Below are 26,501 nucleotides of genomic sequence, written 5' to 3'. Positions count from 1 at the left end.
GGGGGAGGAGGAGGAGGAGGAGAAGAGGAAAAAGAGAACCTCGGTGAAAAGACAGAAGAGAAAGAGCCGAGTGAGAGAGATAGATGATAGCGTGCATACGAGAGACTCGGGTAGGTGTGTTTGTGTGTTTGTGTCTGTGTGCGTGTGTGTATATATTTATATAAGTAGAAAGCGCAAAGCGGTTGACCGGGTTGACCCGTCGACTGGCCGCGAATGAACTGCCACCGGAACGCTAGCGAGCGATGCCCTGGCCTACTGCTAGTGCACACAGCAGCGGAGGCGCGCGCTAGCCTAGATTGATACGCGCGCCGCCCAGCAGCAGCAGTAGCAGAGGAGGGCGGAGTTGTTATTGTTGTTGTTGTTGGTCTTCTCGCGTGTGTAGATGATGCCTATATATACATACAAGTCAAGTCGAGTTTCTCACATATCAGCGACACTAGTCTGCTCGCAGCGGAACTAAACGCCTCGATTCCTGTGTCGAACTGACACACGCCTATATTAAACGATCGATTTTTGCCATGAATTTTCATCCTCTTTGGCGCACAGCCGTTGGAATGATAGCGCCTCGTTTTATCGCCTATCCTTGCCAGCTGTGAGCTTTTTTATCGGTCAATGATAAAATTTTTCACTCAATTAGTTCGTAAATTATTTTATTTCAATTCGCGAAATTATACATAAATATATTCTTATTTCAATATACTAAGCATGTTATTGAGCCTAGGCAGTACAAGAAGGCTCGTTTTCGCAATTTTCGCGATCTAACTGTGCGGCGTCCTTTCTCGAAATTTCATTTGCTATGTTTATGTCGCTGGACGTTTCCCAACACCGCTAGCGCTTCATCCTTGAAAAACGATTGTAGCAATTTCGAGGAATCAACGCGATTGTTTTAAACGACAATTGAAAAGAATGGATTGCACCTTGGTTAAATTGCGTGGCTTTTTTGTTAAATAGAAAAGCTTGACGAAAAATTGAAATTGTAATTTCATAAAACTCCCTCGAATATTTATGCATGTTTCGATTTTTGAATTGCGACACCTGCGCGCGCTGACAAGCTAGCAGAAGACGCCGACAAAAAAGCATGGCACATTCGTTGCAACTGTCGACACTGCAACAGAATAAAAGCTGTCAATCTAAAAAACACATCTCGCAATTGTAAATGTAAAATTGCAAATACTCCATTCAACATGTCGATGACTTCAAAAACTTTTCTCGCCTTGTGCACTGGCATCTCTGGTGGAATAATTATTTATGTACATTACAAGCAAGAATCCGACCGGTGAATGATAATCCTTTCTTTTTTAATGGCAATCAATATAAATCAGAATAATACCGTTTCAATGTGATTTTTTTTTTCAGAGAAAACCTTCATCTGGGGGTCATAAAAGATCTCGAGCGACAGCGAAGAAGGAAGATTGAAAATATTTACATACTGGAGCAGCAGTCGGAGCTCACTAAGCAGCTAAGAAAAGAAGGTCGGAATCCCGACGAAGGAAAAATATAGCTTCACGGAAAAGATTTGCGTGCATTTGGTCAAAGTTAATAATAAACTGTACATAGCACTTAGATTGTAAATAAAAACTTTGCTTAATTTGAAAATTTTCATTTCCAATAAAGTTTGTTACTTCATCTCATAACTCGAGTGCCTACGAGATTTCATACATTATTGTTTCGCAAGCTATCGTCGCCTTTTATGGGGATAAGCTCGGCTATTTTCCTTTCAAGGTCGCACGTTGTATTAGCTTGCGAGGTTATGATCGATTATTTGTTATGATAATGTAAACGTGCACCGGAGCAGTGAAATTGTATCTAGTAATCGGTTTTAGTTGTTGTACTGTGTTAATTGAAAATTATACTCTACTTTTCATTTATTTAAAAATGGAAATGGATACCGTAGTTAAGAGTATTACCGCGGAAGACACGTTCGTACGTCTGGTTAACGATATTCTTTGCATTACCAAAAATCACCCTTGCGATAAACGATTGTTGTACCTTAATTTACAAAGCCTTAATCAATTGAATTACGTGTATATGGTCGTGGAAGACGAAACGGTAAGTGAACAGTATCTGAAGTATCCAAAACCGAATGTAATTCTTTTTTTTCTCTTTTCAGATTGTTACTTCATTGTTAAATAAACTCAGCTCGTCGATACACCCACGCGATGATCCTTTGGTTCGAGAGTTTTTTCGATTTTTAGAAAACTTGGTCAAGTGCAACTTCATAATGGCAGATTGTACTTATTTCACTTGTAAACAATGGATAACGAAAGGCTTTCGACACACACAATCTAAATCACTAGAGTTATTTTTAGCCTTCCAAAGTTTATTGCAAATAACTTCATTTGATACAATATTACAGGTACCTGTTGTTAAGATGCCAAAGATAATATTGAATTTAATTTCATTGTAAATGTGATTTATGCATTGCAGGATTTGGATTATATGTTACAAGACAACTCTTTCATCATAAAAAATGTATATCCAAGGAATAAAAATGCCACTAGTACATATTTTCTGGCTCTAGGTTGCTTGAAAATTGTTTTACAAAAAAATGAAAAATCTAAAAGTAAAATAAAATCAGAATATTTAGAAAAAATATGTAACATCGTTTTCAATAGCTTGAATGAAATCCAATATAAAAAAACTGATGATGTTAATTTCAATAAGGTAATTTTTTTAAACTTAATAAACTGTATTTTTTCTAAAGCTAGAAACTCTTTTTCAGATTGTACTTACATCTATAAAAATGTTACAATTTCTTCTGAATGAAAAAAATGAATTTGATCGTACGGATATGATAGGAAAAATTTTGGGTGTTGTACAAGCATATCTTTTTTATGGTATTACTGGATATTCATATGTAAAGTCACAAATTGTACAGCCATCTATTCTGGATATTCCAGAAGTACCATATAAAATTGAAACAAAGGGATATTTTGGTAAAAAAGGTTTTCGTAAATGTAAACGCTCAACTACCAAGCTTGAAGACAAAGAAACAGGTTTTATAGATAACAGTGTTAATCTTATGCCTTCTAGTGAGTCTGAAACATCTGATACTGAAACTAAGAGTGCAGCTATGCTTAAACCGCAAGTACGTTATGAAATTATACAGTTACTGTGGATGATAGTTGATACCACATCACACAGAGATTTTTTCAATTATTGGCCACAGCTAGTTGTCAGTAATTCAACCACTAATAAAAGAACTTTGGCCAAATATATTCTTTTGGAGACAAGAGAAAAGAATAGACAAGTAGCTCTTTTTGTTTTCTATAATATATTGATTGGCGGTAGAATATTTCTCATACATGCTGAAACTGTAGAACAGTTGTCTTTTATAACAATTTTTGGAATGCTTGGTTCTGTTGTTGAAGAATTACATAATACATTATCATTATTATTAAGTAGTGAAAAAAGTAATACAGTACTTATACAAACATTGAAGTGTACAGCTGTTTTAGCTAAAGCAACACCTTATACTAAACTTAAAACTGGTTTAGTTACAAAATTAGTTAGACATTGTCAAGCATTTTTATTTCATAAAGATGTCTGTGTAAAAGTTGCAGCACTAGCAGTTTTTGAGGCATTGACATTATCTAATTTCATAAGCTCAGAAGTAATGACTATTCTATCAAAACCTGTTAAAAATCGCGTGAAATCGGTAGTAGATACTCCTAAAGAGAATGAAGCAGAAGAACATTTTTTTGAATTAGAAAAGACTGATGAAAACAGGTTGGAAAAGAATTCTAATTCTGAGTGTGAACAAGAAGACTCTGACTTTGTTGACATGTTTGATGATGGATTTGAAGAAATTGTTGATGAAATTGACATAAATAATGTTGATTTAACTGTCAATGAAGAAAATGTTGCACCACAAGTAAAGATTAGTGCTTTGGTTGAATATTGTTTATTTAACTTGAGTCTTGCGGTAAGTTCACTTAGAAATTTCACTTAAATTTCAGTTGAAATAAAAAAATTTTTTTTAGGCCAATGAACAAATAAAAGTTCAATCTTTGAAATTACTAGGGAATTTGGCTTTCAATGTGAGCAGCTTGATAATTCCATTTTTAGATCGAATTGTTCCAAAATTGATTAAAATAAGTAGCACAGAGACTGAATGTATTGTAGCTACTCATGCTTGTCGTGTTGTAGAAAATATTTCAAGATATTTATACAAATCCAAACCTGATTTAGCCTCTAAATTTTGGAATATAGCATTTGATGATATTTTATCATTGTTGCAACATTATAATTCTTCCATTAGAGAGATTGCTTGTGACTGCTTAGGAAATTTAACAAAGGAAATATTGGAGTGTGTAAGTATAATAGTTTATAAAAATGATCAAAAAATAAAAAATAAATATTTTATACATTTTTTGGATTTTCTCAAACTTAGCGCAACAAAACAATAAAAGTAATCTCTGGACTTCTGGGAGCAACTAGAGATGAATCATCTAATGTAAAAGCTGAAAGTATTCGAGCTTTAGGAGCTTTGGTAGATACGCCAAATTTAGAAGAAGATACTAATTTTTTAATGGATGTGATTGAAATTACTTGTGCTGCCTATGACGATCGTTGTCAACCTGTTCGATTCAAAGCTATTTGGACTTTAGCAGCAGTTTTTGATTGTCTAATTAGAAGGGAGTGAGTTTATTGGCTTCTTGTTTATTGCTCCTTTAAACAAATAATAAACTGATGAATAATTTGTAACTTATAATTCTAGAAAAAATCCAGAAGTAGAACCCATTTCATTGAAAATAGCTTTACCTCAAGCTTATATTGTAAGTTTGAAAGCATGCAAGGACGGTGATAAAGTGAGTTCTAATGCTGTACGAATAATTGGTAGTATTTTGTATTTGTGCAAAAATAAAGAAGTAATATCTGATACTGCTTCTGGACTTGAAGCATTATTAGATTGCATTAAAAATTCAACGGATAGTAAAGTAAGTCATTTTAAGGCTTTTGAAACTTTTAAAATTGATTAAAAAATACTCATGTTTTTTGAAAAATTTTAGGTGAGGTGGAATGCATGTAGAGCGCTTGGAAATGCTCTAAATGGAGAACCAAATGAAGTATTACCACCTTTGTGGGAAGTAAGTTGAGAAAATTTATATGAAATTTATCAAAATTGAATTTGAACAAATATTTTTTAATTAATTCCATTTATAGGAACAAGTTTTTCCTATTTTATGTGATTTATTGTACAACACTCGGAACTTTAAAATTCGAATTAATGCTGCAGTAGCTCTAACATCAAGTAAATCATTTGGAAAATACTTGGTAAATATTTGGAAAAGTGTTATGCTAGGTTTTGAAAATTCAAAACATGTACCACATTACACAGAATATGTTCACCAAGATGGACTAGTTGTTCAGGTCTGTATAAATTTTATAAAACTTATAAATTTTAACAAATAATCACATACAAAGTTATACTTTTTTTTAGTTCTGCTTATTGCTATGTCATTTGGCTTGTTTCATTGATGTTAGTGATTTGGAGTCTTTATGGTTTGAAATAGAAAATCATTATGATGATGCTCTACAATATATGCAAAATTTTCATGTAAGCAAATAAATATTTAAATATTACTATTCTGTGTAACTGTTTCAAAAAAAGACTACTTTTTTAGGATAATGTATTACCAGAAAAAGCTGTTGTTTTGATGAAGGCTAAAACTTATCTTACTGGGTTAAAGCAGCAATGTACAAAATCTAGTGACCAACATATAGTTGTAAAATTGCTAGGATTTTTTGAAAAAAATGAAAGATTTGTTGCTGTGGATGCTTCATCAACTCCTAACTAAAAATTGCATTATGTATAAAAATAAGTTGTAATTATTACGAAGTAATTTATTATATCAATCTTAATTGATGGAAAAAGGAAATTTTTTTACATAAATTATCAAAGCTTAAAATTGTTAAATAAATATATATTTATACTTTGAATATTACATATCTCCTTAATATAATTTTTACTTATTCGCATTCTCATTCATTTTAAGTACTACTGACCAACTCTAGTTTATTATAAAAGTTTGATTTTTCATCTCTTCTGTACTTATTAATGCGGTATTTACAGTTTTTATTATTTTTATCAGATTTAAATGCTACTTTCATTTTGCTTTGTGGTTTCAGTGGCTTCATTATGAACAATTTCTTTAGCAGCATTTACTTGACATTCTTTTGTATCCATCTTGTCATCACAATTATTACTATTACGATTTTTGTAAATAATTGTTGTATTTTCTTCATTTTCTTGGACTACTTTACTATCAACAATTTCTTTTTCAACATTTACTCCTTTCTCTTTTGCATTTATGTTTTCATTTAATTTATCACTGTCAGAATTGTTTTCACTAGCAGTATTTTCTTCATTTCCTTGGACTTTTTCATTATCAATAATTTCTTTATCTGCATTCACTTGATCTTCTTTTGTATCCATCTTTTCATCCAAAGTATTGCTATCAAGGTTTTTGTTGATATTTGTTGCATTTTCTTCAATTTCTGCAACCACTTCACTATTAACAATTTCTTTTTCAGCACTTACTTGGTCCTCTTTTGCATCCATATTTTTATTTAATTTGTCGTCGTCTGAATTGTTGTTACTATTTGTCGTGTTGTTCTTTTTTTCTAAAACTTTATCTTCACTTTCTTCCTCAGAACTTTCATTATCTGACTCACTATCATTTCCAGATTTTTGACTTGTATCCTTAGAAGGTTTGAATTTCTTTTTTCCCTTGAGCTTTTGTTTACGTTTTAATCTTTTGGCTCGTTTTTTTGCAGTAGCTTCTTCTGCTTTTCTTTTATTTTCTTCCAATTTTTGATGATACTCATTTTCGAGAGATTCCTGCATTTTTTGTAACCAATTTTAATTCAACTCAATTTGAAAAACAATTAAAAACTTGCAAAAGAATAAAACTTACTCTGTATGCTTGATCTTGAATACATTTTTGTCTAGCGTACTCTTTCCGCCTTAAATGTCTGTAGACATGAAATTCACCACTACCTGCACCTGCACTACTACCCATAACATTTCGTACGAACTCCGGTGCTGTTGGGATATTCTTTCCTTTTGGACGTTCGGGTATAATAACTGGCTTGTCCTAAAACAAGAATTGAAAAATGAATGATGATGATCAATGGTGATAGAATTGAGTAAATCAATTTCATAAGGTTGTTGTGTATGTACTTACCGGGTTTTTCATAAGTTTCATGAGTTTCAGTCTTTGCAAATCAGCTGCCGTTTTGACAACTAATGGCCTTTCTTCTTTTCCTTCGTCTGAACTATCTTTCGACATTTTTTAATTGTTAACAAAAACTTTTCAAAGGAAAAAGATGCAAGGAGCACTTGGTAGGTTATATTCGCGAATCTCTATTCGGCTTTCACCGATGTCAACAAACTTGAAGTGTTAGTTGCGTTGTCTGCTCGATGCTAAACATTGGATTCATAATAGAAGTCGTGATATTGGATGTTAGCGCTATAAATACATAACGGACGTATGTGAACTACTGTGAGAATCTGACTCTTTCAGTGTAGTTCAGATTACGGCCGTTTCCTGAGGATGTCGCTATCGTCCAAGCGCAAAATTTGTAGTTGTCTGTTCGCAAATATACTATCCGGGGGTGTAACTCAGTGGTAGAGTGTCTGCTTCGCATGCTGAAAGTCCTGGGTTCAAATCCCAGCTCCTCCAAATTCTTTTTGTTTTGCGCAAATCAAAAGACAGAAATAAGATATATAATCGATATTCGGTCTTATTTTTGTAACAGAACCAATCAACAGTTTAACGAAGAACACGAATAATTTTGATCCATGCATGTATAGAAAAATTTCCGATATTTGGTCAAAACGAGCTGGTAAACGTCTATTTCTATGATACTATGTTACATGATAAGCTTGAGTTCCAACCAAAATCCTCTTTGTATTTTGGCCACATTTTTCTTTAGTTTTTTTTTGAAGCCGAACTTCTTGTTACATGTCGAGCATAGGTTATTGCGCACCACCTCGACGTGCTTTTTCGAACAGCTCCTGTCTCTGTAACTTGGGTCATACTTGGGCGTCTCGAAGCGATAGTGCACGATCCTGGTGTATTGCTACTTGAGCGTGAACAATCCATCGCATCTCGGCCACTCGAGAAAATCGTGCCGCTCGTTTACCGATTTTTCTCGACTCTTGCGACGGGTCGGTTAAAGTAAAATTTTACTAGCACTGCACCGAACAGACTCGACAGTACCGCGAGACGATCGTAATCGTGATGGATTTTTTGGCTTTATTTGACTGCGTCTCGTCGATGTCATTCAATGAACAATCATGTTTCTCTTGATTATTGACATCTCATTAAAGGCAGAAACATGCGGGCAGCTTACACAGAATCCGATCCAAAACTAGCGAGTATCTTTCTTAATTTGGTCATATACTTTTTGTTTCGTTAAGTAATAGCAAATTACGCGAAACAAGCTATTCAGTAATGTAATTTAAATAAAATCACTTTCAGGACACTGATTCAGTCTCGTTATCTTACATGACTAACCATATGTAAGGGAGTTAGATTTTAAAATTGAAAAATTGAGCTTGATATAGTTTATTAAGCCCTACAATGGCAATCATTATCGTCAAGTGAAAAATTATGTCGAGGAAAGAGAGGGACAGGAGTTTTTATTAAGCCAGAGAATCATGAAATTTAAAATGATGCATTTTTTAATTTTTTTTTTACAACATCATTACGCATACCAACAGCAAGTTACTTATGCATATAGTCAGGAGAAGCTAAATAAATCTTAATCTCAGCTTAGCTTAGTAGTCATCGAGAGTAAAGTATTTAATTGACAATCAGTATAAAAACGCTCACAAAAATCACATTGTTGACTATTTTTACTACTTTTAGTTAATTTCATCATTTACTTTTCATCGTGCGAACGTGTTATCGAATAATTCATTTATTATTTACTATTATTTTTTTACATGAAATACATTATGTAAACGAGAAGAAGAATCAAGTATTCAACATAGTATGGAACATTGAAGAATCTGAAGATGCAAAATGTCGATGAAATCGTCGTGCGATCCGGCCCATTGATAAGCACTCGAGCAGCAGGAGAAGCTGAACATTTCGTAATCAAACTTATAATCACTCCTGCGGCACTAGTACTTAGGAACAGGACAGGATTGTGATCGTCGCTATCGTCTCCGCTTGTTTCGGGATGCGCAAGAAACTCCTTCTGGCGAATCTACGGTCTGTTCGTTGGATGAACTGTAAGTTAAAAAAATAAATTAGCTATCAAGCGTTTTTACAAAGAGGAGCGAGATCGAGTCTTGGGAAGATCGAATCAATGCATCGAGCGAGAAAAAAGGTAGGTACTAATAATAAGGAACGAGACCCGAAGAAGAGGAGCTTATCGCGCGTCGCACTCGTGAAAAAGCGTGTCATCGCTGGCAGCTGTGGAATTATCTGTACAGCATAAGCACGCGGATACCGGGGGAGATTGAAAAGAGACGAGGAGCACGAGAGTCGAGAGTCGAGCGCGTCGAGTAGGAAATCCTCCTACACAAGCCGGACACGAAACATTGAATAATTGCGCGCACATCTAGTCCGGAGCACATGCACACGCACGCACACATATACGCGTGCATGCTGCGTCGAGGGGGAGCATTAAGTAGCAGGTAATTGCGCGTCTGGCATGTATGCCTCATCGGGAGCCAAGCGGCATTTTTTTATCTTCGTCCTACGCTCGTCTGAAAGTTCATTTTCATCTGCTCGATTAAGCCGTTGGTTCGCTTCTTTTCGCTTTACACGATCCAAGATGTTTCTTTTTTTCCAACGAAAACTGTGAAAATCGATGATCCAATTGTTCCGCTCGAGAATTTGCTCCTATGAGTTGCTGCGGCGCAGCTTGCAGATCGGAGCTTTCGTCCTCATCGGTCCTAAAACACGAATGTTAATTCATCAAATTCGGAAACTTTTTTCGTATCGATTATGATTAGCTTGCATGTATAAATTGACAAACAACAGCTCCTTTTTTGTCGAAACGATCGTGAGAAAAAAAAGCTAAGCGAGATCGGTATCTAATATATGCTACATAATATAATACGCACGAACATCCCGGAACAAAAGATGAAAAGTCAAAGGCCAAGCGAGATAGAATTTGGACGTCGAAAACATCACGTCGCGCCCGATGAGATTCTCTCTTTCTTTCTCTCTTTCTTTGTAGTGTCGCACGTTAGCATGAATGGCGCGTCTGTTTTTGTGAATCACACGCATCACACGATATATGGGAAAGTCGATCTCGCTCGTGCTGTACGCCTCGGGCGCGGACCTTTTCAGATTTGCATAATGGCGTAGCGCCTATAACACCAATCGTAAACGATCTCTATATTTTACACATAATACGAAAGAGTCAAAGAAGTTTTGATCCCCGGAGCACGGTCTCAGTTCCGAGGAAAATTTTTTACACTTTGCAACTCGAGTAATTGAAAAATTGCTGCCAAAGTGCGAAGAATTGTTTATAATTTATATCGCAGTTGCATCAAATTTTCGAATCGAAGCTTCAGCGACCGAGAAAGAGAGAGAAAATAAAAATATTATTAGATGCCCGGCTGATGCAGCAGTGGCAGCAGCAGCAGCAGCAGCAGAGGCAGTGGTAAACCAAGGAGCGTTCTGTGCTCGCGAGAGCATGTGTCGAGTTCGCATGAAACGATTGAGGTCTCCCTTATGCGGGATGACGTCACACGCATGTATTTACGAATGTGTATATCCTCGTGCCGAACGAGTAGCAGCATAGCGCGTGTGAGGCAGTAAAGAAAAGAGAGAAAATGAGTCGCACGTATGTATATTCACTCGCAGCTCGGTCTGACCGTCCGTTGCCAATGCAAGAGAGAGAGAGAGAGAGATAATTTTCGCTGAATTGGCCTGTATAATGTTCGTGGACGTATTGTACACATGTATACATTCTCAATGCAGCTAATTGAGGAATTTATTTAGGAAGTGGTAAGAGAGAAAGAGAGCCAGCATGTGCTCGAGCTTGCGGGCAAATTATTCAATGAGCGCGAGCCGGGAAACAGGACGATCCGAGCTGTAGTTGCACGTTGAGGGCCCGCGGTGGCTCGGCTACGCGCTCGACGTACAAAACGAGACAGACATCATTTCGAGTAAAGTCATTTTTATCAATTGAGATTGATGACCCTTTTTTTCACGATCCGTATACCGGTGTAATTCTCTATTACGCATAGGAAAATTTTATCGGAAAGGAGTCGAGGAAGTAGCATCGAATGTGTATGTTTGATGCCGGAGAGAGAAAAGTCGGACGATCGTCGAACGAGCTCTGCACGCTCCTCTCCGGGCCGAGCCAATGCACAAGGAAGCTTCTTTCACGGGCAAACTTGACCAAAGAACTGTCGAGGCGGATTGACATTATACAGATGCGAGTAGTGTGTGTCCAACGATCCCAACGCTCTCTATACACACACACACACACACACACACACACACACACACACATACCCACAAATAATGCATGGCATATATTAGCGACAACGCCAGCAACACGACTCCGGCCAATATATTGTATATTATATACATAAGCAAGCAGCTCGAGTCTCGGATGCTATGGAGCGAAAAACGTATCGCCTATATCGCACGCACACACGAGTCCGACTGTATTTACGCACGCGATGCTTTTTTATCCGCATGTATAAAACTGTACAGCTATATGTGGCGCGTACGAAGGCTCAGATAAAATTTTATTTCCAGCAGATGCTGCCAATGCTCTCGGTCTCTCCCTTTTTTTTCCTTCGCTCTCGTTGGCTCTCTGCGCGTTCGTCGAACGTCCACGCGCGCCGGCTCTGATTTGCAAATCGAATGGAAGCTTCGCGTGCGAGTGTGATGTACGTAAAGTCTCGAGAAACTTTTCAAGATCCGCGCGCATATCGTTGAAAATTCGAGCGATATATATTTATGTACGAAAGAGAGATTATCGCTCACCCGCGCAACGAAGTATACTTGGATGCTCGCGCTGACGCGACGACACCTCGTCTTCGCCGAGCACACACACACACACATACATCCCTGACTTTTTTTTTGTTATTTTTCGTGCGGCTGCGGCAGCTGCTTCTGTGTTATACGTGCAGCCACAACGAGACAATTGGCTCGTTTGATTGGCATCCAAGGATACCCTAGCAGTGGGCGCCAAGCACTTGGATAACGACAAAATAAAATAAATAAAAAGCTTCGAAAACAATCTCTTTCTGTCGCGCGAGCGCTTCGTATTTCTCCTTCTTCGTCCGTCTTGGCCAAGCTTAAGTAATCCCTATCTTTCTTTCTTTCGTTCCGTCTCGCTCTCTCTCGGGCTATGCCGTCCGGGTCAAGAAGGCAGAGATGATAAATCAAGCCAGCGAGCGTGGAACAAAGTATCATATACGTTTGATGATTATACGCGGCGACGACGACCACTGCCAACTTTTTCATTGAAGAAAAAGATTGACTCTACTTATAATATATCATTATTGCTCATTGATATTCCGGCCTGTCATACTTTATCGCTTTTTATAACCGAGAGAGAAAGAGAGAAAAAGGAACCGAAGCTTATGCACGAGTTCACGCGGTTTGCCATAAAAAATAACGTACAAATTCGTTCCCATCGGCGCCGGATATATCGTAGTCTATGCACGAGACGAAGAACCCACGTGCTTACTTGCTTGCACACTCGCAGGCATGTACTAACAGTGTAAACACAATGTAGTAGATTTTTGCGCTCTCGGTTACGTTAACGCGCTCCAAGTTCCGTGTACGAACTCCACCAGTGTAAAATAGATGTCGACAATTTTTCGGTACAAATTCTGCTAGTTGCTCCGAAACCGAGGTCCTGATACAATGCGATAATTAAATCTATCCGCCAGCGAAGTAAAGATTATAAAGTCACTCAATACCCGAAGTGTTGTTTACTCGAGTGTTTTCTCGTTCATCGATCGTCGCGTTGCAATAAATTTTATTCGCCGATTTATCAAACTCGTCATTGCGGTCCTGATAATATTGGCGCGCGATTACATTACTTTCTTTCTCTTTTTACTCTTGTTTTAATAAATCCCGAAATATTCGTCGATTTCGCGCTTCGTGATTGTGCACTGTACGCGAATCGGCGCGTTGATCGAGCTCTCATTCTCTCTCTCTCTCTCTCTCGTCCAAATGAATTAATCAAACGGACGTATATATCTCGTTCGAATTCATTTGGGAGGTTTTTCGAGCAGTACGGCTTACAGCACTCGAAAACGGCGCATTGGCGTATGGACAAAAGTGCCCGAATAAAATCTAACTGTGAATACCGGGCAGCAGCTATCGTTGATTTTGAATTTATTTCGCTTTTATCTCTCGAGCAACGCACGAACTCTAAGCACTCGAAAGTTTTTCGCGCTTCACTTATTTTTATTTTTTATTTATGTTTTTTTATTCTCTCTCTCTCCCTCGCTACACGCGATTACGGACGTTATACATACTTCGATAAGAGCGTAAAATACGAGCAAGCTGCGACGACGAGCACAAGAAAGGAGTAAAATAATACAATCCGCAAGTCTGTTGTTGTTCCAAGAATCCGCATATCATTGCATATTATATGGCAGCTCAGCATCGGCCTGCTGGTGCTGCGCAGGCGGTGAATTTGAAACAGTGGCGTCCTTGATGGATTTTTGTACTGTATGGCGCATGTAGCATATATATAATACAGAAATCGGCGCGGAGTCGAGTCGACGACGAAAACGGGGAAGCGAGAGAAGTATACAATAAAGTGATTCCTTTTGAGTTTTAATATTTTTTCGCGGGCTCGATAAAAGAAACGAAGGAAAAAAAGAAGCACATTCATAGGAACACGCGCGCGAGTAAACACGAGTAGATATTCCACAATGGCAGGAAATCGCTTGACCTTTGCCTCCGTAATACGCTAGGCATCTCTCTCTCTCTCTCTCTCTCTCTCTCTCTCTCTCTCTCTCTTTTTATCGTAACGAACGTGTGTTTGCGCGTGTGTTGGTGCATTATCATATAACGCGTAGAGCGGTAGCAAGAGTCGAGAGACGCGCTGTCAGCTCGGTATATAGCAGCAGCTGCGCTCGCTGATCGACGTTATTTTGCAAAGAGAGACGTTGGTTTTTGCAGACTTACGTGATAACGATGTAGATGCGGCGACGATGGCGAGAAGAGTCAAGGAATTCGTGGGTCGTAGATATTGGCCACTCCGGGGTCAGTCACTCGATAGCGTAGTTGTCACCTGGACGCGGCCGGCGTGGACACGCGATAAATCATCGTATTTGACAAGACGTCGTGTCACGCTGCGTTCGAGTTCGAAGGAGGCACTTGTTGCTGAGCTTGCGTATAGAATAAGACAGATCGGCGCCAATCCCGACGACGATACGTCGCTGCGTGTGCGCTCCGCGTCGCACTGACTGACTGACTGACTGGCGAAAGCTGCGGGGCTCGCGCGTGCGAGAGATACGAGCCGAGAACGAGTGTGCGAGCTTGACCGCGCGGCCGACTCGAGAGCTGAAGCCCGACTGAAGCGATAAAGTAGCCTTGATTGGCTTAATATAGTGCGGCTGCTCTTGTAATTGGTCGCAACGAGTCGTTCTGTACGTATACGTATTTTCGCACACAGTCGCACACGACCGAGGCGCTGAGAGAGAGAGAGAAAAAGAGAGCCTCCTCCTCGCGCAAGAACCGATTGGACAATTTAGATACCAAAGGGGCTACAACGTGCGCGTCGTACGCGTTATATGCCCCCGCCGCAGTTCCCATATACAGATATATAATAGACACAAGCGCGCGAGCTACGCAAGTACGAGCGAGAGAGAGAGAGAGAAAAAGGAGCTAGCTCTCGGCAGCAGCAGCAGCAGCACAGCATTTATTCAGGCTTCATTCAGCTGCACACACAGAGAGCTGCCAATCCAGACAACAGCGGCGATCGAAGCGAGAGAGAGCTATATCGTGCACGCGGGCCTGCCTGCAGCTTATGTGTGCGCGCAGCTCTCGAGCTATACTATACGCAGAGCTGCCTCTTGATTGACCGGCCACCGCCACCGCCACGTTTTCCGTTTTACAAGCTGCGGGTGCACGCACCGTACATTATGTACATGGCTCGACTCGCAATTCGGTCTATATTTATACCTTCTCTCTCTCTCTCTCTCTGTTTGATTCTTATGAGCATACCTGCCCGAGCTCTGCAAGATCTTGGGGATTTTTCAAGCCGATGGGGGTCGATCGGCCCTCGCGCGCAGCTTGCAACAATGGATCGGGATTTATTTTTAAAAAGCCTCTCTCGAGCTCGCGAGTCGCCGCGAACTTTGTTGTTCGCAGTCGGCTCCCCCGATGTAGGGAGAGCGCGAGAGGAAGGCTCGGCATTAACGAGTGCTTGTAGAGAAGGAGGCACGAGATAACCGAGCTTTAGAATCAATTCACCAATTGAAATCAGTGCGTCCAGTCGAATCTGCATTTATACACGCTACCGCGTGCGTATGTGACACAAAGCTCGCGTCGATCCGCGTTTACAACGCGCATACACGAGTATCGCTAATTGCCGATAAAAATCGCCTACACAACAACGTCGCCGCAATTGCTTCCTTTGAAAACTGCGGGGCATGATTCGGCCGCGCGAGGAAGGAGGTGTATCATCGTATACGTTATTATGTATATTTGTCACTTCGGAGCTGTTTGACGCGCTATTATAAACGTTAGCGGTCGCGTTCGTTCAAAACGTTGTTGCATGACTGTCGCGCGCGCGCTGCTCTCGGTTGAATCATCGCCGTGTCGCTCGCGCGCGTTTAGCTCGTCATCGCCTCATCCAGTTACCATATACTCTATTTAACTTGATTAAATTCGATTCGGCGAACGTGCCACACCGCGTTTCGTGCCGTTTTCTCTTATATCTATAATATTTAACGCGCGTGTAAGCTCGCAGCTGTTATTATATCGTAATCAGCATCGTCGCCGCAACACGAATCACATTTTCTCCAAACGAGTCCGTCCTGTAACCGACTTTTCCAAATATTTTCGCTCCCGCGACAACGCGGCTTTAAATTAATCCAGCGACGCTCGTATGTGCAAGCGTGATTGTGCTAGCTTTATAATACGCGCGCACACGTATAGCGAAATCATGAAAATGGACCAGGAGATTGCGCGTGAATTGATGGATAATAGCGCGAATTGCCGAACAATGGAATACCACCAGCAGCAGCAGCAGCAGCAGAAAGAGAGAGAGCTTTGATTGACGATTTTACTACCCTCATGCATCGCCCGCGTACTTTACTTCTAACATACATAATAGACTGGGCGATTATTTTATACCTATGTATATAGTTGAGCGCGTGCATCGTGGTCCCGCGAGCCGCGCACGCATAATCCTGGGGCTTTTGTTCGATATGGGCGTTGCGCAGCTTATAACGTCGTGCTGACACTTTGCAGCACGATAAAAATGCCCGAAAATCGACTCTGCGTCCATCGAGAAATTCAAGGCGAAAAGATCGACTGTTATACGTACGCGCGACGAGCATATCCGGAGTCGTGTACGAGATCGTTATTGCGCTCGTAATATGCGTATCGATGCGTGTGTGCCACATTGCGCGGCTCGCTCGAAGAGTGTCGAGCTCGTGAGCCATATAATGTTCTATATATACGGGTCGAGCTGCAACTAATATTGGCATTTCCGCTATTTGACTCTCGCCGCTCGCGAGCCCTTCTCCCCTGCCTCCCCCCCCCCCCCTTGNCCCTGCCCCCCCCCCCCCTTTTGTCGACCTTTTCTTTCGACGTGTCGCGCTGTTATACTTGTAACGCATCTGTAAGGGCCTGCAGGCAGCTATATGTGTACGTTGCAACCGAATCGATCGCGCTCAACGCCAAGATTTCCTCCAGCCACGCGGGCTGAATCGACGTTGGACCCTTTTACAGATCTTGCAGCTCGCTTATTATTAAACGCTCTTTCGTGCGTCGCTGCTCTTTCTTACTCTCGAGCTGCTGCTTACTTACTTACAACTTCTTATTGCTGCGACGCTTATGAGATTGAAAAATGTCGTGCGTTCGACGAGCTCGATGATAATTGTATTATCTCGCCGTATAAATACGCAACAAGGCATATCTCGAGCGTTCGTCACCCATTCATTCATTTTCTCGGTTTCTCGCGGCGGCTCGCCTCTTCCTCTTTGACTCGTTCGCTTACGTTCGCTCGCGACTACATGGACATCCTCGGGTCACTTAATAGTTATAAGCCTGGAAAAATGTGCTACGATCGTCATGTTTTGCGTTATTCCAATTGACTCCGGATGCTGCGGACACTTGCCTGTATTTATGCGCGCTGTTGCTGCGCGGACCTTCGTCGGCGCAGTGTGACATGCGTTTATCGCGATCTTCCTACAACGGAAGTCGAAAATTAAGCCACGAAAAAGTCGTTGTTTTCGTGGCATTCCTCGCGTGCTACCAGAGATCCCACATGTAACAACGCTGATTGCCGAGTCGTTGAACTTCTTCAATGACACGCAACCGATTTTTCTTTTCGCTCTTTTTTTTCGACGTTGTAACAAATCTAATTACAGCTTGATGCATAAATCGATGATATAGGGCCGCGATGTGCGTCTCGTGCCCGACTTATTATAGCTCCGTTTATGAGTCGTCGTATTGCCGGCAGCATGACCCTCCCCGCGCACATATTTCTCGCGTTCTATACACCGCGCGACGTCGTCTCGAAGCGTCTCGGCAGCGAATTCACGGGCGTGGCGGGCATCTTCTCGCACGTGTGTTTGTTTGCAATCGTTCAATCTTTCTCGATGTTGCTCTATCCCCGGAATGATTAATTGTTTAAATTAAAAAATACTTTGGATTTATTCGTGGCTTTGACGATAAAACTTTATTCGTGACAAATCTTAAAATAATTAATACTTTATTACAACGATCGAAATATGCCAATTCAACAGTATATGTACATCAATTTCATTCGATATTTTCAACATGCTTGAAATTGTATCAAAGCATCTGGCTAGTCAGCTAATACAGCCAGAGGCAGTAGTAGCAGCAGTACATTGCACACAAAGGTCAATGGTCAAACGATCTCGAAAAGTCCCCGTTCACGGTGCGTATCTCTGTCCTCATAGAATTAACAATTATACATGGCATCCGGTCGTCGAGCTGCAACCTTTTTCATTGGGGCCTCTTGGGATATAATGAATAATATGTGCACAACACAAACTCGGCGCAAAGCAAAATCGTGAGCCGTCCTTTTCATGCGCAAGTAGCTCTTTATATATATTATCCTCTCTCTCACTATCTCTCTCTCTCTCTCTCTCTCTCTCTTTCGCTCGTTTGCTCGTAATAGACGCACACCCGGAGAGGAGAAAAATACGCTAATTTTCATCGTCGCGCTCGGACGTCGTCGTGCACAAGCACATACACACACGCAGACGCATGTACACGAAGCTGAACGACGTATTATTATCCAATTGAAAATTGAATGCGAAACCGCGCTGGAGTGGAGCGCATTAGTTTCTCTCGCAGATGATGTCAACGACGCTTGGCTCCATCAGCACGGGCTCGAGGCAACGATGCACCGCGCTGCCGAGTATCTCGTCCAGCAAAAAGTGCACCAAACTGTAAAACAAACGAATGATGTTGCGTTTAGTTTTTTATTCGGAAAACCATTTTCAATGATGTATCATAGTATTATGCCTGTGCACTGACTTTTCATCGCTAACGAAGGGCCAAAGATATAACTGCAAATAATGCGTGTCTACTTGTATCTGCTGTAGTCCGTATTTACTGAAGGTTCTCAGTCTTACACATTCCAAAAAAGTCTGCAACATATTGAATCATAGTTTAAATCTAAAGAATTTACTTACGGCAAATAAAATAATTATAAATCATTTGTGCCTTTAAATCCTTAAATTCTGATTAATATTTGAATTTAATGTTAAATAAAAACCTGTTTACCTTCAAGCTGATCTTGATGATCCCCGTCAAGATCGAAGCTTTGTTGAACTGAACCGACGAAAATATCTCGATTCGTTCGGAAAATAATTTGTGAATGTTGGATACAAACGAGGAATCCAAATGGCTCGGAGTGTAACTGGACCAATTGGATCTGTACTGATGTCTCGAGACACTGTGAGTCTTTCGGCTGCTGTCGCTACTGCGATCGATTTGGCCATCGTTGTCGTCGTAAAGCACAGTGACTTGAGCCTCTATTGCTGTGATATCCTCGACGACGCGCTTCATTACGGCTCGGACGGTACGTGGCTCGATGGTGTGGAGCCAATCGCGCGTTTCCACCGATTTCCTTAGCATTTGCGAGACGTTCAAGCCTTGAAGCCTAACGAAATGATTAAGTAGTTCTTGAGCTGCTTTTTGGAAATTTTCATTGATTTCCGAATGAAGGGTCAGATCACTTTTGGTCACTGCGTATTCTTCAATGTTGAATAAATCGTCCGTTGATGTTAACTGCATTATTGATGTTTTAATTATCTGTGTAAAATAAATAAGTCGATATCATTTCCCAGCAATACTTACTAGATATTGTACACTGGTGTCTTTAAACTCGAGGCACATTTTACTCAACAGCAGGAGCAATGTTGCAGGAAACTTTGGAGTATCCAAATTTGTGCAAAAGCCATTTGCAGTAGCTGTCATGTGATGTAAAAATCCAACAACTAAACCTTCTCGAACTTCATCGACGCAAAAACGTTGTAAAAATTGAGGCTTCAGCCCAAATGACAGTTCTGGTTGAAGGAATACCTGCAGTCAAATCATAATCATGTTTTACAAGTTCACAAATTTGTATTTTGGTAAAATTACATTCAAAAATATTAACAAACCAAAAGATCTTGTAAAACTCCTTTAACTTTTTCAATAATTGGCACAGTGAGCATGGCTTGTAGTTCTGGTAAACCTCCATCAGTGTCTGAAGAAACTTTTGATGCTAAAGTTTGACGTACCTTAGCCAAAGTCTCGTGTAAATGTTGTTTCAAGTTAGACAGATGATTTCTGCATTGCCGTCTACCAGCAGCTATTACTATTTCTGTGCCAGTCCTAAAAAAATATATCAATATAGATGATTCAAATGTATTACAAGTTCAAATTATTTTCCATACCTTGCAAAATCAGTATTTTCACACAAAACATTCATAGCCTGCAATCTTTTATAAAATCGATCTAATGCTCTGACAAGTACTGCAGTGTCCGCTACATTATCTACTCTTTTTGCAACCAATTCAAAATATTTTTTCATATTGTTCATTACAAAAGTATTTAATCGTGATATTGCCTTTGTATCAAAATCATCACTAAATTCATGAACATCTTGTGGAGTTCTATTCATAAACATATCTTTATAAGAGGCTACAACCAAGCATAAATCACTTAAGAAACCATTACTTCCAAAATCAACAAATTCAATAACATCGTTTTCATGCATATCTTTTAGGTAATCTAGTTGATTTGCTAGTCGTACATCAGCATGAGAAAGAAAATCTTCACACAATAAATCTGCTGGCTCCTTCAGTTGCAACAGTAAATCAACACTTTCGGTTAGTGATTTTGTTGATGCTTCACTTTTGTGAAATTCTGTACGTAATTTTGTTTTCAATTCCTCAACAATTTCTTCACAATCTTTATGAATTCCTTGAAATGATGGCATATCACCGTACTGATTAAGAACTTGCTGTGCATTCAAATAATCTTGAACAGCCTAGAAATATTTTATTTTATTACAGTTTTTGTAAAATTCAAAGTATAAGAAAAACTTACTTTACTATAATTTTCCTCACTGATTCTTTCTTTAAGATTTTCTGGTAATTTAAAAATGAATTGTAGTTTTTTCAAAAGTGAGTGAGTTGATGATAACTTGATAACTTTCTGCCTATCAGGTAATAAAGTTTCTGTAATTTTTTCAGATAAATTTGTAATGTTTTCCATATTTTTTTCCAGCTTTTCCATTGATTCTTCCATTTGGTTGAAATCATATTTCATCTGTAATAAATCATATAATGCAATATATAACATGCTGTACTTTTCAGTAAAAGTAGTACTTGATAAATAATAAATTACATACTTTGCGAACAGTATCCGTTGCTGCAATAAATTTATTGTAATTTTCATACACCAATGTCTGCATGTCAGAATGTAAAGTTTGTGTATCTAAAACAGTATCTGCTTCATGATCCATTATTTGTTTTAAACTGCATTCCTATAAGTAAAAGCAAAAATACATATGGTATGTTGTGAAGCTGAAGTCAAATTGATTCTTGATGATTATACCTTTAATAATCTTTGAATGTACAATTCGGAATTAAAATTAGACCCATTAATATCGTAAGGGTTGCTTGAATTTTCGGACGCCATTCTAACTGAAATTGAACTTTAATTTTTTATAAAGCTATATAAAATTACTTTGAACGCATAATGTAAACAAACGCTCGATTCGGAGTCAGTCGTGGACGAGCAGAAAGAAATTGTCAGCACAGAAATGTCATCCACATAATCAGAAACAGATTACGAATGTTCAAATTTCTTATGGTTGGCAGTGCTGATTGTAATTGTAATGTAATGTAAAATGTAATAGTGATGTACTTATTAAAAAAACAGATTCAGTTTATCCGGTAAAAGAAAAACTTATAATATTAAAAATAAAATTATTAAATGCTCTATATTTGTAGGTAGAATATAGAAAGTTCTTACAATTCTTGAATTGTTTTTTGAGCAAATATTTGAATTTCCACGTTAGCCAACTTTTTGCAATCAAACTCACAATTCAAAATATAGATAATGAAATAATCATAACCTTGGTATCGTTATTCGTTACTCTGCTATCGGTGTTTTCGAGTGATACACCAACAAAATAATAAATATCATTGAATTAGTCGATACAACCTACAAGCTTACAATTAATCAAGACCAATGCAGAAAATGTATTGTTCTCAGATAGAAAGACAACCTTGAGGATTTCTTTCAACTTTCGTTAGGGGATGCAGCTAATTTATCGAATTAATTTTTTACACTTTTCTAAACTTTGCTAGGTATTGATAATTTTCAAAAGTTATGTTAAAACCAAATGAACGTTCTTTCACATCGAAAAACCAGTTTTTTCTTATAGGTAAAAGTAACTTGTCAAATGTAAACAAAAAATTAATAAACCACCTGTTCATCATATAGAAGAAAAATTCAAACATGCCTCATCCATGCGTCGTCTGTGGTCGTTCTCGTTTGAATCCTAACAACAAATTAGAAGATTATGCATTTTTCGGATTTCCAGTTGGTGATGAGTCTCGTTGTAAAAAGTGGCTGGAGTTTTGTTGTAGAGAAGAATTATATGCATTGTCAAAGAAACAACTTCTTCAGAGAATGATTTGCTCTAAACATTTTCAACCCTCTGATTTTGTTACTAAATTTAATGATCGTTTAAACTCTGCAGCTGTGCCCAGTATTTATGATCCTAAACAGAGTTTATATAAAATTGGTTGTGTTTTATGTGGTCGCTTTCGCAAAGATCCACCAGGCCCAGAAAATGATGGTGCAACTTTTCATCATTTTCCAGGTGAAGAATTTCGTTGTTTGGAATGGTTAGATTTTGTTGGGGTTGATTCTTACTTCAGACTTACAAGAAAAGAAATAATGTACTGTTATATATGCTCAAAACATTTTGATAAAACTCAGTTTATGCCTGGATTTTGCAATAGACTCACTGAATCAGCGGTTCCTAATATAAGGCTTCCAGATGAGTATCAAGAACAACAAATGGACTTTGAAACTGAAGTTATTGTTACTAATGCTATTGAAAGTGGAATATTATTTAATTCATCTAAAGAAGATGAAATATTATTGGACCCTTTGCCTGCAACTGTATTAGATAGTCAAGCTTGTGCAGCTTGTGGTCGGTTAAGAAATGATCCAAAAAATAAAAAAGAAAAGTACAAATTTCATCCATTTCCTGCTTATGAAATTGGACGGTGTTTAAAATGGTGCCAATTTTTAGGAAGGGAAGACATATTAAAAATGTCTCCTAATCAAATTAGAAAATTAATACTTTGTTCTGCTCATTTTGAAGTTGGTCAAAATTTTTTCAATAGCAATGGACCTTGCGATGCAGTGCCTACTATTTGGAGATCAGGAATTCAAGATGAAATTTGTATTTCCACGGACATTTCTAATGTTGTTGAAGGAGAGACAAGTAAAGTTGTACGACCTTTAGTATCAAGTAGGAAGCCAAAAATTGATCCTAAAGTCAAACCAGCACCATTGGCTAAAAAAAGAGGGAAATCAAAGAGACCAACTTGCATTAATTTACCAAAAATAGACTCAGTTGCTCATTCTATAACACAAAAACTTCCTATTCCATCAGTTAATAATTGGAAACTAATGAATAATCAATTAAACTCTTTTTCTATTTCAAATAATGTTGTAAACACAGCTTCTCAAGGTATAAACAAAGTTATAGTACCGTTTTCAGGTGATATTTCAAAATTAGGAGCTCCAATTCCAGTTCAAAGTCTAGCAAGTATTCCTCCAGGGTTACTTATAAAAATTAACTTACCAGACCAAAATAAAATGTCTGTAATACCTGATCAAGAAATGACGCCAAAACAATTGCAACCGCTTACAATTCAACCATATGAAATAGTTGCGATAAAAAATGAATTGTCTCCAAATGAGATTCAAAATGGAACTGATTCAGAAAAAATAATTAAACCAGCTTTGCAATGCCAAGAAGAAACATACAATGAAAATTATGAAGAATTAATAGAAACTTCAATATCGGTTGCAGAGGAAACAATTGATGATAGAGCAAGTGAAGATGTCGTTGATAGTAGTGTTCCTTGGAAATCTAAAAAAACTACCAAAGGTAGAAAAATACTGTTGCCTATACACCGCGAATTAAGACGTTTTTACTTAAATATAAGACCATTATTGAAAAGATTACCAAAAAAAACAAAAGCACGAGTGAAACTAGGTATAGTTAATATGGTGATTGATAAATTATGAATATTTTTTTTTTAGAATGAATAGTAGCAATGACTATATTTTATAGTCAAATTTTAAGGAGTAACATGATTATTATTTGTCAAAAATTGCATTTAATTTTTGAACGAATGAAAATGATATAATGAAAAAATGCTAATATTAAAAGAGAATCTATTTGATGACTAAAATAATATAGAAACATGTATCAATGAATAATTTGTCGAATAGATACTCTTTAATTATAGAATCGTTATAACTTTAAAAAATATTTTGTTAAACTATAAGACAATTTTTTAAACTGAATTATTTCACAATTCAAATGTGATCATTTCCATAAGAAATAAAAAGTTACTGTTAAATAGTTCAATTCATTCAGATTTATATGAGTAATAAATACATAACATAAGATGTATATTAAAAAATTTTTAAGTAATTTTTTATGAAAATTCAACTGTTGAGTATGAGAAGTTATGGCATGAGCATAATTATTTTATTAGTATTTCAAAAAAATTGCAAAAGTTTACTTATTAGTATGTAACACAATATTGTTAAAGTTTCATCAATATAAATTGTAATAGTGAATGACTGAAACTGAAACATTATGCTAATGTAAAAAAATATAAATGAGACTGAAAAACGATTTATTTGTAAGTTAACAGAAGCTTTGTTAAAAAGTATATTCATTTCTAAGCAATGGAATGTTCATCAAAATTTGTTATTGTTTTTATTTACCCTATTTCGATTAAAAATAATATATATAACCAACATTTGCAGAATATAAATTTAGTATCTATTTATTTATTTTTGGTTTTAAAATTGTTAAAATGAAATATTCATAAAAATTACATTTCTTTCAATTTTCCAATTGAAAATATATTAAAAATTAATCTTTGAATAAATCTTTCCTATACATTATGTTTTATGTGTACTTAAAAAGCGAGTATACATGTACAATATTTACATTTGTGAGTAAAACTCATCTGTCACTGCAGAGTAGATTCTCGCAATTAATGAAGTAGTTGCAAAAGCTATTGTATAAATTTATGTTTTGCTGCTTTAATTGAAAATTATGAATATAAAAAGACATCAAAGACTCAATATGTAATTACTTTAGTATAATATTGAATTATATATGGATATAAATATGCAGCTGCATTTTTAATATTTTCATGTTTTACACTGAAAAATCCAAACAGGGCTGTGAAGTATGCTTCTGAGTTAAATTAAGATGACGTTTTAACAACTTTAGTATTTAATACTTTAGTGCAGGTGAAATTTTTTCACAGCTATCCTTATTATTTATGAGACTTATTAGCTATCAAAATAGAAATAAAAGTTGCATCTTTAAGTAAATCAGAGCATAAAAAAAAACTGTTTGGATCAATTTTTGTTTTAGAATTTAACTACGAAGACTTTGTAACCTATTTTTCATTTCTTCAAGCTCTTTATCATCATCAACTTCTTCAGCTTCCTCTTTGGATGTAGATGCTCCAAGAGTATCAGTAACAACATCTGGTGCACGCCCCATTTGTCCAGCAGTAACCTCCCACAGAATCTATATGAGTAGATAATCATTTTTAAGTAAATACTTGCTTTTTACACAATCACAATAATTTAAAAATATGTACCTTATCAACTTCTTCATCTGCTGCTTCTTCCATTTCCTCTGAGTCTTCAATAGAAGACAAAGTTTCATCCATCATTTCTTCAATGATACCAGCCTTCATCATTTCTTTGGAAAGTTCTCTCATTGTTGCAGCTACCTCTGGTACTTTAATCAGTGCTTGCATCGCTTGCATAACTTCAGTGGATTTAGAAACAGAGCCTGCTACTCTAATTGTAGCTAATTGATTTTTCATTTGTAAAGTAACGGAATTTAAATGAGCTTTAGATGTATGCAATTTATTGCAAGCAGTTCTTGCTCTGATGATTTCTTTTGCTAAAACTTTACAAACATCTTTGTCTCCTTTTTTAGCTGCATCTTTCATGGATCTCTTAACTTTTTCCTCCTCCCTTTGTATTGCTGCAACAATTGAAATTATCAATGCAATGTGGAAGGAAGTTGGTTTACTAGGAAAATGACAGTAATTAGTTCTTTAAATATTATTGTTAAAAAGAATGAAATCCCAAATTCGTCGTTTGTTTATTTGAAGATATCACCCAGGTTTTTATCTTTTCTAAATCTGCACGAATGACTCACCTCTAACCTGTCGATCTATCTGATAACCTTCTTTTCGTAATTTGTGCGTCCATTCGTTTACCTGTACATTTAAAGGGACAAAAATTTCGATTCAATAATGCAATTTCGTGATGATTCATGCCTGTTACGCACCATGTCTTTAGGATTTTTCTCTTGCGATCGTCCAAAAAGACCCATTTTTACGAGATGTCAAACTCGGATACTTAGCAGATACACACTTGACACGAACTACAAGGTAAATATTTCTATGTACAACTGACGCATCGTATTATATCTGCTTCGGCGACTATCGGCAAGAATTCACTGCTCGTGGGAGTAGCAGAAAACAATGGGTGGGT

The 26,501-nt window shown here is 37.6% G+C and overlaps 6 protein-coding genes and 1 non-coding gene across 8 annotated transcripts; 4 read left to right on the top strand and 3 right to left on the bottom strand.

The window, feature by feature from the left end:
* Positions 1–11: 11 nt before the first annotated feature.
* LOC106648794 (protein PET117 homolog, mitochondrial) lies at positions 12–1,596 on the top strand. The gene is made up of 2 exons (XM_014365887.2): positions 12–1,276; positions 1,357–1,596. The coding sequence occupies exons 1-2, from the start codon at positions 1,185–1,187 to the stop codon at positions 1,499–1,501; spliced, it is 237 nt and encodes a 78-aa protein (XP_014221373.1). The 5' UTR covers positions 12–1,184; the 3' UTR covers positions 1,502–1,596.
* On the top strand, positions 1,553–5,875 carry LOC106648793 (HEAT repeat-containing protein 6). Its single transcript, XM_014365886.2, has 11 exons — positions 1,553–2,049; positions 2,111–2,356; positions 2,428–2,664; positions 2,723–3,925; positions 3,984–4,313; positions 4,394–4,641; positions 4,721–4,940; positions 5,013–5,090; positions 5,167–5,373; positions 5,444–5,560; positions 5,628–5,875. Exons 1-11 carry the CDS (start codon positions 1,876–1,878, stop codon positions 5,799–5,801), a joined length of 3,234 nt encoding a protein of 1,077 aa, XP_014221372.1. The 5' UTR covers positions 1,553–1,875; the 3' UTR covers positions 5,802–5,875.
* Positions 5,876–5,936: 61 nt separating this feature from the next.
* On the bottom strand, positions 5,937–7,823 carry LOC106648817 (uncharacterized protein F37A4.2). Its single transcript, XM_014365924.2, has 3 exons — positions 7,191–7,823; positions 6,921–7,100; positions 5,937–6,844 (listed from the first exon to the last, which is right to left on the bottom strand). The coding sequence occupies exons 1-3, from the start codon at positions 7,293–7,295 to the stop codon at positions 6,098–6,100; spliced, it is 1,032 nt and encodes a 343-aa protein (XP_014221410.1). The 5' UTR covers positions 7,296–7,823; the 3' UTR covers positions 5,937–6,097.
* On the top strand, positions 7,617–7,688 carry Trnaa-cgc. Its single transcript has one exon. It is a non-coding gene; the product is annotated as a tRNA-Ala (tRNA).
* A 10,021-nt stretch (positions 7,824–17,844) lies between the features above and the next one.
* On the bottom strand, positions 17,845–21,646 carry LOC106648830 (vacuolar protein sorting-associated protein 51 homolog). The gene is made up of 9 exons (XM_014365944.2): positions 21,264–21,646; positions 21,058–21,192; positions 20,754–20,975; positions 20,099–20,694; positions 19,823–20,036; positions 19,518–19,742; positions 18,942–19,448; positions 18,693–18,805; positions 17,845–18,602 (listed from the first exon to the last, which is right to left on the bottom strand). The coding sequence occupies exons 1-9, from the start codon at positions 21,345–21,347 to the stop codon at positions 18,494–18,496; spliced, it is 2,205 nt and encodes a 734-aa protein (XP_014221430.1). The 5' UTR covers positions 21,348–21,646; the 3' UTR covers positions 17,845–18,493.
* A 63-nt stretch (positions 21,647–21,709) lies between these two features.
* Positions 21,710–24,684, top strand: LOC106648825. Of its 2 annotated transcripts, none has more exons than XM_014365940.2 (2): positions 21,710–22,021; positions 22,099–24,684. In XM_014365940.2, exon 2 carries the CDS (start codon positions 22,173–22,175, stop codon positions 23,982–23,984), a length of 1,812 nt encoding a protein of 603 aa, XP_014221426.1. In that variant the 5' UTR covers positions 21,710–22,021; positions 22,099–22,172; the 3' UTR covers positions 23,985–24,684. The 2 variants fall into 2 exon arrangements, with proteins under 2 accessions (XP_014221426.1, XP_014221425.1); XM_014365939.2 differs by having other exon boundaries at positions 22,086–24,684.
* A 105-nt stretch (positions 24,685–24,789) lies between these two features.
* LOC106648860 (charged multivesicular body protein 3) lies at positions 24,790–26,461 on the bottom strand. Its single transcript, XM_014365997.2, has 4 exons — positions 26,296–26,461; positions 26,164–26,224; positions 25,592–25,986; positions 24,790–25,518 (listed from the first exon to the last, which is right to left on the bottom strand). Exons 1-4 carry the CDS (start codon positions 26,338–26,340, stop codon positions 25,363–25,365), a joined length of 657 nt encoding a protein of 218 aa, XP_014221483.1. The 5' UTR covers positions 26,341–26,461; the 3' UTR covers positions 24,790–25,362.
* Between the last annotated feature and the right edge of the window lie 40 nt (positions 26,462–26,501).

The sequence above is a fragment of the Trichogramma pretiosum genome, unplaced genomic scaffold, assembly GCF_000599845.2.
Source record: "Trichogramma pretiosum strain Unisexual culture from Peru unplaced genomic scaffold, Tpre_2.0 scaffold22, whole genome shotgun sequence".
Classification (NCBI taxonomy): Eukaryota; Metazoa; Arthropoda; class Insecta; order Hymenoptera; family Trichogrammatidae; genus Trichogramma; species Trichogramma pretiosum.
This window is presented reverse-complemented; position numbering and strand designations above follow the sequence as displayed.

What these genes read in the sequence shown, in the direction of transcription:
- LOC106648794 (XM_014365887.2), top strand. Translation starts at nt 1,185, where the DNA reads ATGTCGATGACTTCAAAAACTTTTCTCGCCTTGTGCACTGGCATCTCT. An exon ending in TACAAGCAAGAATCCGACCG is followed by an intron (nt 1,277 to 1,356) that starts GTGAATGATAAT and finishes TTTTTTTTTCAG; the next exon opens with AGAAAACCTTCATCTGGGGG.
- LOC106648793 (XM_014365886.2), top strand. Translation starts at nt 1,876, where the DNA reads ATGGAAATGGATACCGTAGTTAAGAGTATTACCGCGGAAGACACGTTC. An exon ending in TGGTCGTGGAAGACGAAACG is followed by an intron (nt 2,050 to 2,110) that starts GTAAGTGAACAG and finishes TTCTCTTTTCAG; the next exon opens with ATTGTTACTTCATTGTTAAA. An exon ending in ATGATGTTAATTTCAATAAG is followed by an intron (nt 2,665 to 2,722) that starts GTAATTTTTTTA and finishes ACTCTTTTTCAG; the next exon opens with ATTGTACTTACATCTATAAA.
- LOC106648817 (XM_014365924.2), bottom strand. Translation starts at nt 7,295, where the DNA reads ATGTCGAAAGATAGTTCAGACGAAGGAAAAGAAGAAAGGCCATTAGTT. An exon ending in TGAAACTTATGAAAAACCCG is followed by an intron (nt 7,101 to 7,190) that starts GTAAGTACATAC and finishes TTCTTGTTTTAG; the next exon opens with GACAAGCCAGTTATTATACC. An exon ending in TTCAAGATCAAGCATACAGA is followed by an intron (nt 6,845 to 6,920) that starts GTAAGTTTTATT and finishes CAAAAAATGCAG; the next exon opens with GAATCTCTCGAAAATGAGTA.
- LOC106648830 (XM_014365944.2), bottom strand. Translation starts at nt 21,347, where the DNA reads ATGGCGTCCGAAAATTCAAGCAACCCTTACGATATTAATGGGTCTAAT. An exon ending in ACACCAGTGTACAATATCTA is followed by an intron (nt 19,449 to 19,517) that starts GTAAGTATTGCT and finishes TCAATAATGCAG; the next exon opens with TTAACATCAACGGACGATTT. An exon ending in CCCTTCGTTAGCGATGAAAA is followed by an intron (nt 18,603 to 18,692) that starts GTCAGTGCACAG and finishes TTTGTTTTACAG; the next exon opens with TTTGGTGCACTTTTTGCTGG.
- LOC106648825 (XM_014365940.2), top strand. Translation starts at nt 22,173, where the DNA reads ATGCCTCATCCATGCGTCGTCTGTGGTCGTTCTCGTTTGAATCCTAAC.
- LOC106648860 (XM_014365997.2), bottom strand. Translation starts at nt 26,340, where the DNA reads ATGGGTCTTTTTGGACGATCGCAAGAGAAAAATCCTAAAGACATG. An exon ending in AGAAAAATCCTAAAGACATG is followed by an intron (nt 26,225 to 26,295) that starts GTGCGTAACAGG and finishes TTAAATGTACAG; the next exon opens with GTAAACGAATGGACGCACAA. An exon ending in CAGATGAAGAAGTTGATAAG is followed by an intron (nt 25,519 to 25,591) that starts GTACATATTTTT and finishes CTACTCATATAG; the next exon opens with ATTCTGTGGGAGGTTACTGC.